This window comes from Globicephala melas, chromosome 9 (assembly GCF_963455315.2).
Source record: "Globicephala melas chromosome 9, mGloMel1.2, whole genome shotgun sequence".
Taxonomy (NCBI): Eukaryota; Metazoa; Chordata; class Mammalia; order Artiodactyla; family Delphinidae; genus Globicephala; species Globicephala melas.
Window position 1 is genome coordinate 69,361,454 of NC_083322.1, and position 12,546 is coordinate 69,373,999.

Below are 12,546 nucleotides of genomic sequence, written 5' to 3' on the forward strand. Positions count from 1 at the left end.
TGGTGGTGATCAAGCCAGCCATCATGAAGTGTCAGAGTTAGAAATAACTTCTCAGCCTTAGTTGACCCTTTTACTTTGTTAACACACTAATAACATTAGTATAAAGGCAGTGTCTTCCTTGCTATGTTTGCTAAATTGCTATTCATTCTATTTGAACCTAATGAACCTCACTTATACAATACCTACTTAGTTGAATAAAATTATGTTTCACTGAAAATGTTTGATATAAACGTACTATGATAAAATTTCCTAAATAGCTTCTAAAATAAAAATATAGGTATTTTTAGTTACATAATTGTTTCTCCACTGTTGTTTTTCTTTCAAATAAGCTTTGTTCAGATAGTTTATACATAGTGACTATAAAGGCTCTCAAATATTGGACCTATGAAATAAGTAAGTGAAAGTGATTAGTTATTGGTAACATTTATACAAATAAATGGTGTAAAGAGGAAACAGTGAGCACTAGTTGAAAAAGCGCTAGTTCTAAACTAAAATTGAAAAAGCACTAGCTCTAAACTAAAAGATGAGGTCTACTTTTCTCACTTGTATAGGTCTTGGCAAGTGATTGACCAATAAGGCAGGCAGTCAACACCTACATTGCCACTCTCACAACTAAAATTAGCAGAAGAAGAGTATTTTATAAGCTGTAAAGACTTCTAACAGAAATATAGATTCTATTTTTAAATAATTTCAGCTTACATTATCACAGAGCAATCAATTCTCCTGTGAAACAGTAAGAGGCAGTATATGATTGCATTCTCAATTGTGGGTAATGAAATGTGCTACTCCACTGGTGAAAAAACTTACACAGTACATGCTTATTGGTGCATATAATTTAGACACTTACTTAGAAATTAGTACCATGCAAATCTTTAACAACAGTACCTTTCTACTTCCACTCTTGTTTTAAAATTGATATTTTTGCATACTGGTTTTATATAACAAAAAACTACTGTTTGTTAGTACTTATTGTGACATAAGCATGCACAGTGCTTTACAGACATCATTTTATTTCATTTTTGTAATAGTAGTATGAAAAGGTATTATTATTTCAGCTTTCCAGATAGGGACTTGAGGTTCAGATTCAAAATTGTTAGGTAGTAAATGAAAGGATGAGTTTTAATATCAGATTCCAGGTCTTTTGGCTCCAAAGCTTACGTTCATTCCAACTTCGCAGTGCTGCCCAGGTAAGTTCAGTGATGCGTATGGTACACCCACATACTAGGGATTTCCTTAACGCTCACTGTTTCTTCTCAAATAGTGCTCTGAATAAATTATTTCCCTTTGCCCATACATGATTTGTGCTTGCTTGACTCCATACTTGCATTCATGCCCTTTCTTCTTAGAGTCTTTTCCTCCTATTTTCATTGATGTGCTAGCTACCTCCCCTCCTTTAAAACATTGTTTTCAGTGGCTGCATGGTACTCCCTTCTGTTAAAGCTCTGTAATTTATTTTGAGGCGGAAATTCTGTTATTTCCAATCTTTAAATATTTCAACTAGTACTTCAGAGAATACCCTTGAGATATGTGAATTTCTATGTAAATTTTTAGTTCATTCCTTAGGAAAAATTCCTATAAGTGGAAATTTGGGTACAAAGATATGATATACTTTTACGGTTGAGCCAAATATTATGCTCTGAAACATGCTGTCAAATTACTCTGCAAAAAATTTCCATTCCTATTGGTAGTCTGTAGGAGCGCCTATGTCCTTGCATTTTTGCTTTGAAAATATTAATTGTCAACTTCATAAGCCAAAAAAAAAATGGGGTAGATAATGGAACTTCTATGTTGGGATTGTATGTGTGGAATAATAGTGAGTACATTTGCAGATTTTTCTACTTGAGATGTCCTTTACATACTGATTTTCTTTGTCTTATGTTTTTCAGTTGTTTTTCAGTTTGCTCTTTTACCTTATTTTTAATGAAATACTATTTTGAAAAGTATTCGTTTTAAATAACACATGCACATGAAAAAGTCAATAATGTGTATAATGTTATCTTAAGTTTAGCATAGTAGGCATTATCTGTTGATGTTTTATTGTGATAGTTATGGTTATTAGTGCTATTTAATCTCTCCTCATCCTCCCAGTATAATTTTATCACAATTTTGGATTAAATTCACATGCAGTGATTCCTTAATTGTAAGTATTGTTTATTGCCGAGTTAAGTAATATACTATGATTACATTTTCTTTTCTGTTTTCCGTTGTCATTGATTTCACTTTTTACCTAATTTTCATCTTCATATTATTTATATCTGGGTTTAGCTGTGTCTTAGGTTTATCCAAGACAGATTTTGTGTTTCTATCTCTGTTTTCCTTGTTTGGCATGATCTTCCAGAGAGAAGGGTAGTTGCAGAAAGCCATGTACTCTGCCATCATGAAACTGGAAGTGATTTACCTATCTTTAAGACCTGATGTAGAAACCACATTTCCATGAAACCTTCCCCCATTACTCTACCTGTATGTGAGCTCTTACCTTCCTGAACTCTCCAGCATCACTTTTATGGCATCTACATTATTGAGCAATACATTATGTTTGATTTTTGGCTTGTTATAGAATGTATCTCCTCCTAGTAAGAAAGACAAGCTCTGTAAAGATAGGTCTACCTTTTATTTGTCTTTATAGCAACCAGAGCTTCCTAGTACCATATACATAGTAGGTATTTGAGAATATTTACTAATTTAACAATTGGCCACCAGTTAAAATTTTTCATGTTTTAGTGATGTATTCTCTGTGGGTTCCAAGGGAAATACAAAGAAAAAAAGTGTATATTTTAAAAAGAAGAGGAAAAAGGGAACATTCTTAATGATTTTTTTCCAGGATTTTGGAAGTAACAGTGATTTCTAGGGCATATTTCATGTACCAGTTTTCATTGTTAAAGTCTTGTGCTAAAGATTGTATGCCGTTTGTACCTCATCACCACTCCTTAAGCATAGCAAAAGAGGGAAAGGGAAGAACCCATCACAATTGTAGAGCGGCTGCAGGAGAGCGACTGAAGAATTCAGACTCCTTACAAGTAACTGCCAGCCAGAATTCTCCGAAGGTTTTGTAGACATTTTTTTGCTTCGCATAGCGGAGTAAAATATCCAGCTGTATTCCGAGTAACAGTGAAATTTGACTTAATTTGTGTCACAGATCCCCTCTCCAATATCACGTTAAGTATACAATATATGACGATAAACATTCAGCATTTATATTCAGAGATAAATAAGTATGTGCTGAAGCCGTGGGGAGGAAATGAAGAATGAATGGGTTTAAGAGTTGGGCTTAATGGGGTGTACGTGGTATGGTAGAGAGATTTATCGAGAAATACTTCAATTTCCTAGCTGTTGGAATGAGAGTCATACCATAATAGATGCAGAGAAGCGGTGCCCAACTTCTGAAAAATATGAATGTGAGGACATTCAGGTACAGGGGCTGGAAATAAACAAGTTACTGGTAAGTAGACTGAAGCAGTGAGAGTAGATTAAATCACCCACAGCAAGAAGCCGATAGGGCAAAAAACTCAGTACTGTGATAGGTAATCTTCGTTAGAAAATGCCACCTTAATCTAAGGATTACTGAAACTTTGTCTTTGCATGTCATTTTGAGGTTTTATGGTAAATGTCATAAAAATATAAACATTTACAATTACAGTAATTTATGATTAAACTGGATTGTTATGTTTTTCAACTTTGTTTCAAACCCTGAGCACAAGTGATGAGCCTAAGAGACATTTTAGCCTGGGATATTAAAAAGGTATTAAAGGGAGCATGCAAGCTGGCACTGGACATGCTATTGGGCTTGTTACTGCCAGTACTTATGGCATGCAGGGCTTCTAAAACAGGAGCATGGCATGCAGTCAGCTAAAGTCTTGCTTTCACAGCAATTTTGATTTACAGGTTGGGACAAGATTTTTGAGGTTAAGGTTTAAAAAAATAATAAATTGTTCCTTTCCCCGATCGACATCTACAGTCTCCCTATTTCAGGAGGTGTCTGAATTCCAGATATCCCAAATCCAATCTTGCAGGGACACTTATTTACATTTCAGATGTAGACTTTTGTTTAAATAGATGGCTAGCAGTATGTTTGGCATAGGTTTAAAGACAATACGAAAGTAAAAGTACCAGCGTAACTCAGGTGTAATTGATGTAGAATTACTCTCTTTTTAATTACTTGGTGCATCTTTAATAGGTGTGGATAAGTATGAAGTATTTTCACAAAATAGTTCTGAATCTTTCTCATAAAATCGGTGAAAAGGTGTCTCAAATCTATGACTTCAGCTTTAACAACAGTAGATTCGAAATGCCAAGTCCAGTGGGTACTTCTCAGCCCTGACTTTCCTTAATAACTTGGTGCATTTGACTTTGTTCTGTGACCTCCAAAATATTCTGCCTGGGTTCTTTTCCTATCTGCCTTATCATTCCTCCTCCATACTCTTTGCCCGCGGCCCTTTCCTCAACGTTATACCTAAATGTTGGCATCATTGAGGTCTTGTCCTCAAGTCTCCTCTTTCTTCGTTTGGCGTACTTTCCATTAGGAAATACAGTTGTGATCCTAAGCTACCAATCCCAGTCATTTGCAACCTCTCCTCACTCACCGTTTTTCTCTCCCTTACTTCCTATACCTAGGAAGTCAGCACGTCAGTTTAGTTGACTGAACACTTGAGTCTGGCTCGGTACGGAGCTTTGTGGTAGGTACAAAGTGCTGTGTTTAAAAATCTCAAGCCAGGCCTTACTTGTTATCGTCCCACTATCACTCCCTGTGGTCAGGCTGCAATCATTTCCTTTCTGGACACTTCTGATCAGCAGCCATTAATTGAGAGTCCACTCCGTGTCAAGTACTATGCTAGGCACTGGAGATACAAAATGATTAAGCTGATATTGTAATAAGAGAACAAACAAGTATATGCAATATAGGTTGCATAACACTTGACTTAGGAAATTCAGTCTCAAGCTAAATATTCCATAATGTGCATAATAATACATTAGAGCTGTGGACAGTTTTGCATTGTGTATAGAAAGTCTCATCTAGTGCAGGGTTGACTACTGCAAAAAGCCAGCGCAAGACAGGCAGCAATATCACATGGAGGAACACCTCTAAACCTCTTTATCCTACTTTTATTGTTATTTCTTTCTGTGTCCTAGCAGCTTGTCTTGCTTCAATGTTTGTGTTACTGTCTTCTCCCCAGTGTTTTATAATCATTACTGGAAAGCTACCAAGAGTGCACGACTAGATTTTATTTTCAATTACGGGAAATGCTGTCTGCACAGAATATTCCTTAATGGAATGGTGCTTAAGGCATTTACATAAGATGCATAAAGTACAGTAGTCACCTGGGAGGAATCCAGTGGGAGTAGGTCAGGGAAGACTCTACAGTAAAGTGATCTAATTGAGCAGCGCTTTGAAGCTGGTTCACTGCTCAGTGTTGTGTGCTTGGCACGTGTGGTGGGTGGTCACTATTTACTGAAGGAAGGCGGCCCTAACCAGCTTCCCCTTCTCTCTCTTTACCCTGTGCTTCACAGATAGGCCCTCTCAGAGTTCACCTTTCCTCAGTTATGCCGCCTTCTGAAATCCTGTTCACCTTTCAAGATGTAGCTCAGATACCACCTTTTCTATAAAAATCTTTTTTCAAGCAGTTGCTCGCTGAACTCAGCTCCCGTCACACTTTTTGAGTATATAGGAGAAGAATGTTTTCCTGGACCACCCAGGACATAGGTGCAAATAAATATTTGCTTTAACAGGTGATTAGTCAGTAGACAGTTATTCAATGAGGTAGACATGCATTATAGGTAAAAGTTGAGATTCAGTTGATTAATTGGAGAGATGCAGTAATTAGGTGTGACTTGAATTTGATTATACACGTGACCAGGGAAAATAGCTAGAGAAATAGTCACCAATTTCTGTTAAGTATGTAGTTACACGCATAGTCTAGAGGAAGTATCTACTGACTTATCTTGTATATATGCCACTTTATCAGTTTCTTACTCTTATATTTTGTAGAAATAACATGAACTGTAATAGAAAAAAAAAAATAGACAAGTTCTGAAGAAATTACTGGGTAGGGACATTGAAAAAAGCCTGTTAAGTTTTCATATTACTTTCTGTTATCTTTTTGCATAAAATATTACTTCTTCATGTTCATATAACATTGAAAACATGTTGTCGAGAAATGTTTTGATTGAATCAAATTAACAGCATTATACTCAAGCCAATTTCCACTCTTTCAGATGAAATTAATTTGAATTATCAAAAATGTCTTTGTCTTCTCAGTAAAACTGGAGGAAAAAAGTCTTCATCATAAGAATGCTCCGGCTAATTCTTTATTTTTCTGGCAAATGGTGGGGTACAGAGACATGATCTAAAAATTACTTTGTTTTTTTTTTTAATTAATTAATTTATTTATTTATGGGTGCGTTGGGTCTCCGTTTCTGTGCGAGGGCTTTCTCTAGTTGTGACAAGTGGGGGCCACTCTTCATCGCGGTGCACGGGCCTCTCACTATCGCTGCCTCGCTTGTTGCGGAGCACAGTCTCCAGACGCGCAGGCTCAGTAATTGTGGTTCACGGGCCCAGTTGCTTCGTGGCATGTGGGATCCTCCCAGACCAGGGCTCGAACCCGTGTCCACTGCATTGGCAGGGAGACTCTCAACCACTGCGCCACCAGGGAAGCCCCTGTTTGGTTTTTTGATATCTTCTCTTTTTATATTTCAACATTAGGTGTCTGATGATCTGTAAATCCACTTTGATGAATTTCTGTTATGAAATCCTGGCTAAGGCTTTTGTGTGAAGTTCAGTTTCTCATTTCTGAACTCAAGTTCTACTTCTAACCATAAGTATCATTTTTCTCAGATGAAAATCATGCTAAATGTTGGGATTTCATTGGATTTTCTAATTGAGATGCAAACTATGATGGCTAATGATTAAGAAGGATTACTGGCCAGTCATAAAAGTAAAATTTGCGGGCAATTGCTAGTAAACAGTTAACCTCTAATATTTGTCACAATCGACAAATATCAATAACTAAAGTCAAAGTTTTTCTCGCCTTAATATCGGAGGACCCCATTAGATGGCTGGAGGACCCTGTGGAGATGCCACAATGGCTTTGAGACGTTGTCACTGACAGGAAAGTGTTAAATATAGGAAGCTGAGGATGATGAAGAACAGCTTTTTATTTAGGGTCGCTCCTGTTTATTTGCAACATAAATGATGCTAAGATGATTTTTGTGGAAGATAGCAAAGGAGGCATAATTTTCACATAACTTACTGCAGATTTCTTTCTTCCCCCTAACAATAGATGTGTTTGAAGGGGAAAAACGCCTAATAGATTTGTTAATTGGGAATCATGTACCACAAATGTATGAGGTATATAAGAGGTACTCAGCATTTTCCTGTGATGGGTTCATACGTTTTTAATAAAACATTATGAAGGAGTTTACCCATTCCCTTGTTTTTCTTAATTAAGATATGAAGGGAGCATTTTGAAAGGATTTATGTAAACTTGAAGTAGATTTTAGATGTTTGTTTTGTTAGAAAAATAGTTGAGATGTTATAATGTGACCAGAATTTTTTCTTTATAGATTTTAATGTATTCTATGGAATTTTGTTTGTTTTTTAGTGTCAAGCCAGTCCCAGCTGAAGGAATCAAGTCAAATCCTTCAAAGCGGCATAGAGACCGACTTAATACGGAATTGGACCGTTTGGCCAGCCTGCTGCCTTTTCCACAAGATGTTGTTAATAAGCTGGACAAACTTTCAGTTCTTAGGCTCAGTGTCAGTTATCTAAGAGCCAAGAGCTTCTTTGATGGTAAGACAGAAGGGTTTAATTTTCCTACAGTCGCTTACAAAATACTTACGTTGAATACGGCTGTTTCTGCTTCTGTGTTGAAAAGTGCAAAAATTAGCCTTACGTGAAAAAGTTCTGTTTATTGCTGGATAGTAAAACTTAGGTAGCAAAGCCAAATTTTTAATATTTCTGAAATCAGTTTTCCAGATTGATTCATCAAACATATGCTGCCACTTAAATAATATGTGGTGTCATTCTTTGAAAATAGTAACACTCAGATTAAGAAGGACACTTTCTGGTTCTTCTCCTTTCTACTCAGTTTTTTAAGGTCTTTTTTTTTTACTGGAAAGAATAAAACACATATTAACTACTATGATATATTTTTGCTGGATTTCCTTCAATATGTTTCACAGATACATCATTTTGTTTATCCTTTCAAAGTTATACTTCTACTGCTTTATATTAACTATATGTTTGCTCCAGGAAAATGTAATTACAAATTTTTTTTCCATTGGAAAGGGCATTTTGTCACTGGAGTCAATAGAGTTGGATTTCAGTCTCCATTGTGCCACTGACAACTATTTGACTTGAACATGTTAGCATCAGTTTACTCTGCTTTAAGCTAGGGATTTGAACTAGGTGATGTTTGTTACACTTTAATTGCACAGTCTATCATAGTCATAAATTATTTTAAATGGAAGTTTTTGTTTGAAAATAATGCTTCAGTGTGTCTTCTCATGTAAAATAATTCCTCGATTTCTCTTTTGGTCTGTTTGTATGTCAGAAATAGATTTTTTAGGAACTGTTATGTCATTTTACCCATAGTAGTAAAGAATTAATGATAAAATCTCAGTGACATGTCAGTGCTCTTAAACTTTAACGTGCTCATAAATCACATAGGGACCCTGATAAGATGAAGGTTCTTATTCAGTAGGTTTTGGTGTCGCCAGAGATTTTGCTCTTCTTACTGTCAGATGATGCTGATACTGCTGCCCTTGACATATTTACAGATACTTGAATTTGCGGTTTGTGTGTAGAATATTGCAGAACAGTTACTTCCCTGTAGGTCTATGTTTAGATGGTTTGCTGTGTTTAGTCTGAGCATCTTTTTTATTTACTGGTTTGTTTGCATGCTGTATGTTCTTCATTTTGGATTAAAAATTATATAGTTTTTTTTTAGGTGAGAAATTCTTTTATCATATTTAGAGTCAAAATATCCCTTAAAATATTTGCATTTTACAATAAAAAGGATAGCAAAACACAAGATCATGTACGAGCTTAAGTATTCAAGTTTTTGAAGAGCCAAAAAGGAAAAGGAGAATAATGGACTACCACAAAGCTGTAGTACAGTAATAAACGCCTTCAGTGAGTGCAGACTAAAGCAATAAATGTACTCCTTGGGTTTCTGATTCTTGGTCAAAAACTGCTTGACTAAATGATTAATATAATCCAATTACGAAGTTGCTTGGCTTTTTGTTGCTCCTACCCTGAGGAAACCATAATTCAAGAAGAGTCACGTACCACACTGTTCATTGCAGCTCTATTTACAATAGCCGGGACATGGAAGCAGCCTAAGTGTCCATCGACAGATGAATGGATAAAGAAGATGTGGCACATATATACAATGGAATATTACTCAGCTATACAAAGAAACGAAATTGAGTTATTTGTAGTAAGGTGGATGGACCTAGAGACTGTCATACAGAGTGGAGTAAGTCAGAAAGAGAAAAACAAACACCATATGCTAACACATATATGTGGAATCTAAAAAAAAAAAAAAAGGTTCTGAAGAACCTAGGGGCAGGACAGGAATAAAGACACAGATGTAGAGAATGGACTTGAGGACACAGGGAGGGGAAGGGGAAGCTGGGACGAAGTGAGAGAGTGGCATGGACATATATACACTACCAAATGTAAAATAGATAGCTAGTGGGAAGCAGCCACATAACACAGGGAGATCAGCTCGGTGCTTTGTGACCACCTACAGGGGTGGGATAGGGAGGGTGGGAGGCAGATGCAAGAGGGAGTCGGATATGGGGATATATGTATATGTATAGCTGATTCAGTTTGTTATAAAGCAGAAAGTAACACACCATTTTAAAGCAATTATACTCCAATAAAGATGTTTAAAAAAATTGTATAGTTTAACCATTGTGATCTGGGCAATATACACTGATTTGAGGATAATAACTTCAGGGAAGATTATATATTTAAGTGTTCATAGTAGACGCTTATGTTTTCTCTGATCTATATAAAAAGCCTTTGAATTTTCAATCTTCATGTATACCAGACCCTTCATCTTCTAGGTGAGTCACGTGATGTTCAGTGGTGTGTGTGTGTGTGTGTGTGTGTGTGTGTGTGTGTGTGTGTGTGTGTGTGTGTATGTATCAGCTGTATATTTATTTTGTCATCGAGCTAGAACTAGGTTTCCACATTCCCTCTGTTGTTTTTGTTGACCATATCTCAGTTACTTCTCTTTTCTGGGAATCATATATATATAGCAAAATCCTGAGAACTTTTCCCTAGATCTGTGATTCTCAAAGTATAGACCCTAGACAGTCAGCATTAATGTCACCTGGCCATTTGTTAGAAATGCCAAATCTTGGGGCCTACCCTAGACCAATGGAATCATACACTCTGGTGGTGTGGCAAGTTTGGGAGCCCCCGTTGTAGATTGTAACCCCAAGGTCAATCCCAGCTTCTTGGGATGCAGTCCTGATCTTCAGCATTTATTCACATGCTGTGCTGTTTGACCTTATGATGGAGGGTTCCGTGACATGTAAGATGTGGTCTCTGTCCTTAGAGGGTTTATAGTCGAGAAGCCAGGGAGGCACTATTCCTTGACTCTGGTCAAGATGTATTGACATGATCATTTTGCCTTTTCATTTCCTGCTCCTCTATAATGGGAAATCAAATTATATGTTAAAAGAGAAAAAAAATGTATGGGTTTTTCCCTGTTTAGAAGCAGTGGAGTAGAATTGAAGCTGCTTGGAGAATAGCCAGTGTGCCATTTCAGTATTAACATACTTACTGCTTTCTAGGCTGTCTCTATGTGTGTGAGTATGTGTATATGCTTACACACATGCATACACATACATATACATTAATATATGTATATTTAATGTAAAAAGCAGTCTCCCTCTCTCTCTCTCTCTCTCTCTCTCTCTCTATATATATATATATATATATATATTTATTTATTTCATGAATAGATGTGTATCCTGTTCAATACCTCAAGTAAAAGCGATTCCCAAATCTACCTTATAAAGAATGTCATAGTGTAGCGGGGCTCATTGTGGAATTCTCACTTGTTAAAAAGTATTTTCTTGGCTTTTCATTAATAAGTTTATTTTTTATTCTGGCTCAGTGTATTTGACAGTAAGATCTTATTACCCTATTTGTGTCATTCCTTCATCAATTATCTTTACCCTATTTGTGTCATTCCTTCATCAATTATCTTTTTTTAACATGTTTATTGGATTATAATTGCTTTACAATGTTGTGTTAGTTACTGCTGTATAACAAAGTGAATCAGCTATACGTATACATATATCCCCATATCCGACTCCCTCTTGCATCTGCCTCCCACCCTCCCTATCCCACCCCTGTAGGTGGTCACAAAGCACCGAGCTGATCTCCCTGTGCTATGTGGCTGCTTCCCACTAGCTATCTATTTTACATTTGGTAGTGTATATATGTCCATGCCACTCTCTCACTTCGTCCCAGCTTCCCCTTCCCCTCCCTGTGTCCTCAAGTCCATTCTCTACATCTGTGTCTTTATTCCTGTCCTGCCCCTAGGTTCTTCAGAACCTTTTTTTTTTTTTAGATTCCACATATATGTGTTAGCATATGGTGTTTGTTTTTCTCTTTCTGACTTACTTCACTCTCTATGACTGACTCTGGGTCCATCCACCTCACTATAAATAACTCAATTTCATTTCTTCCTATGGCTGAGTAATATTCCATTGTATATATGTGCCACATCTTCTTTATCCATTCATCTGTTGATGGACACTTAGGTTGCTTCTATGTCCTGGCTATTGTAAATAGTGCTGCAATGAACATTGTGGTACATGACTCTTTTTGAATTACGGTTTTCTCAGGGTATATGCCCAGTAGTGGGATTGCTGGGTGGTATTATCTTTAATTTTAGGTCCTTTGAATTACTGGTTTTTATACTTTAGTATGCATCAGCATAACCTCGAAAGCCTGTTAAAATGCTCATTCTAGGACATGCTCTTTTTATGCTGATTCTTTGTAGGTTTATGTAGAACCCAGGAATCTGTATTTTTACAAGCATTCTAGGTAAGTCTGAGGCAGTGATTTAACCTGGTTTTGATTATGTCCTGAATTATTAAAAATAAATTTTTCTTTGCCTTTAGAAAGACAAATCCAAATGTACAAAGTTTTAGAAAGACTGTAAGTGTGATTTCAGGGTAGTGTGTATTCTAAGCAGTTTTGTAGGGTTGTTCAGTACAGGAAAGGAGTTTGATGGAAGATGAGGGAAATAATGTGTGAGAAATCCCAAAGTCTTCCCCAGACCACCAGTTATCTAGGAAGGCAATGTAATATTTTGAAAAAACACAGAATAAAATTTGCACGTAATTCTTAGGACCTGAACAAGTACTAAATGCAAATGAGGAGACTTGGAGCAGGCGGACAGTGATTAGGATTTTTGTGTGCGGTTAAAACCACTCTCCCACTGTTAGGGAAAGAGTAGAGCGAAGTGAAGGGAAGCTCTAAGTGAATAACAGGATGCAAACAGGGGGTGTGTGAATTCCTGC

General features: G+C 36.6%; 1 protein-coding gene across 2 annotated transcripts in view; it reads left to right on the forward strand.

The window, feature by feature from the left end:
- AHR (aryl hydrocarbon receptor) overlaps positions 1–12,546 on the forward strand; it is a 50,135-nt gene that overhangs the window by 3,101 nt on the left and 34,488 nt on the right. For both annotated transcript variants that reach the window (XR_009565106.2, XM_030857134.3), the window contains exon 2: positions 7,596–7,783. Coding sequence is in view for 1 of the 2 variants with exons in the window: in XM_030857134.3 (XP_030712994.2) it covers positions 7,596–7,783 (188 nt within the window). In the remaining variant the exon portion in view is untranslated. The remainder of the gene's footprint in view (positions 1–7,595; positions 7,784–12,546) is intronic.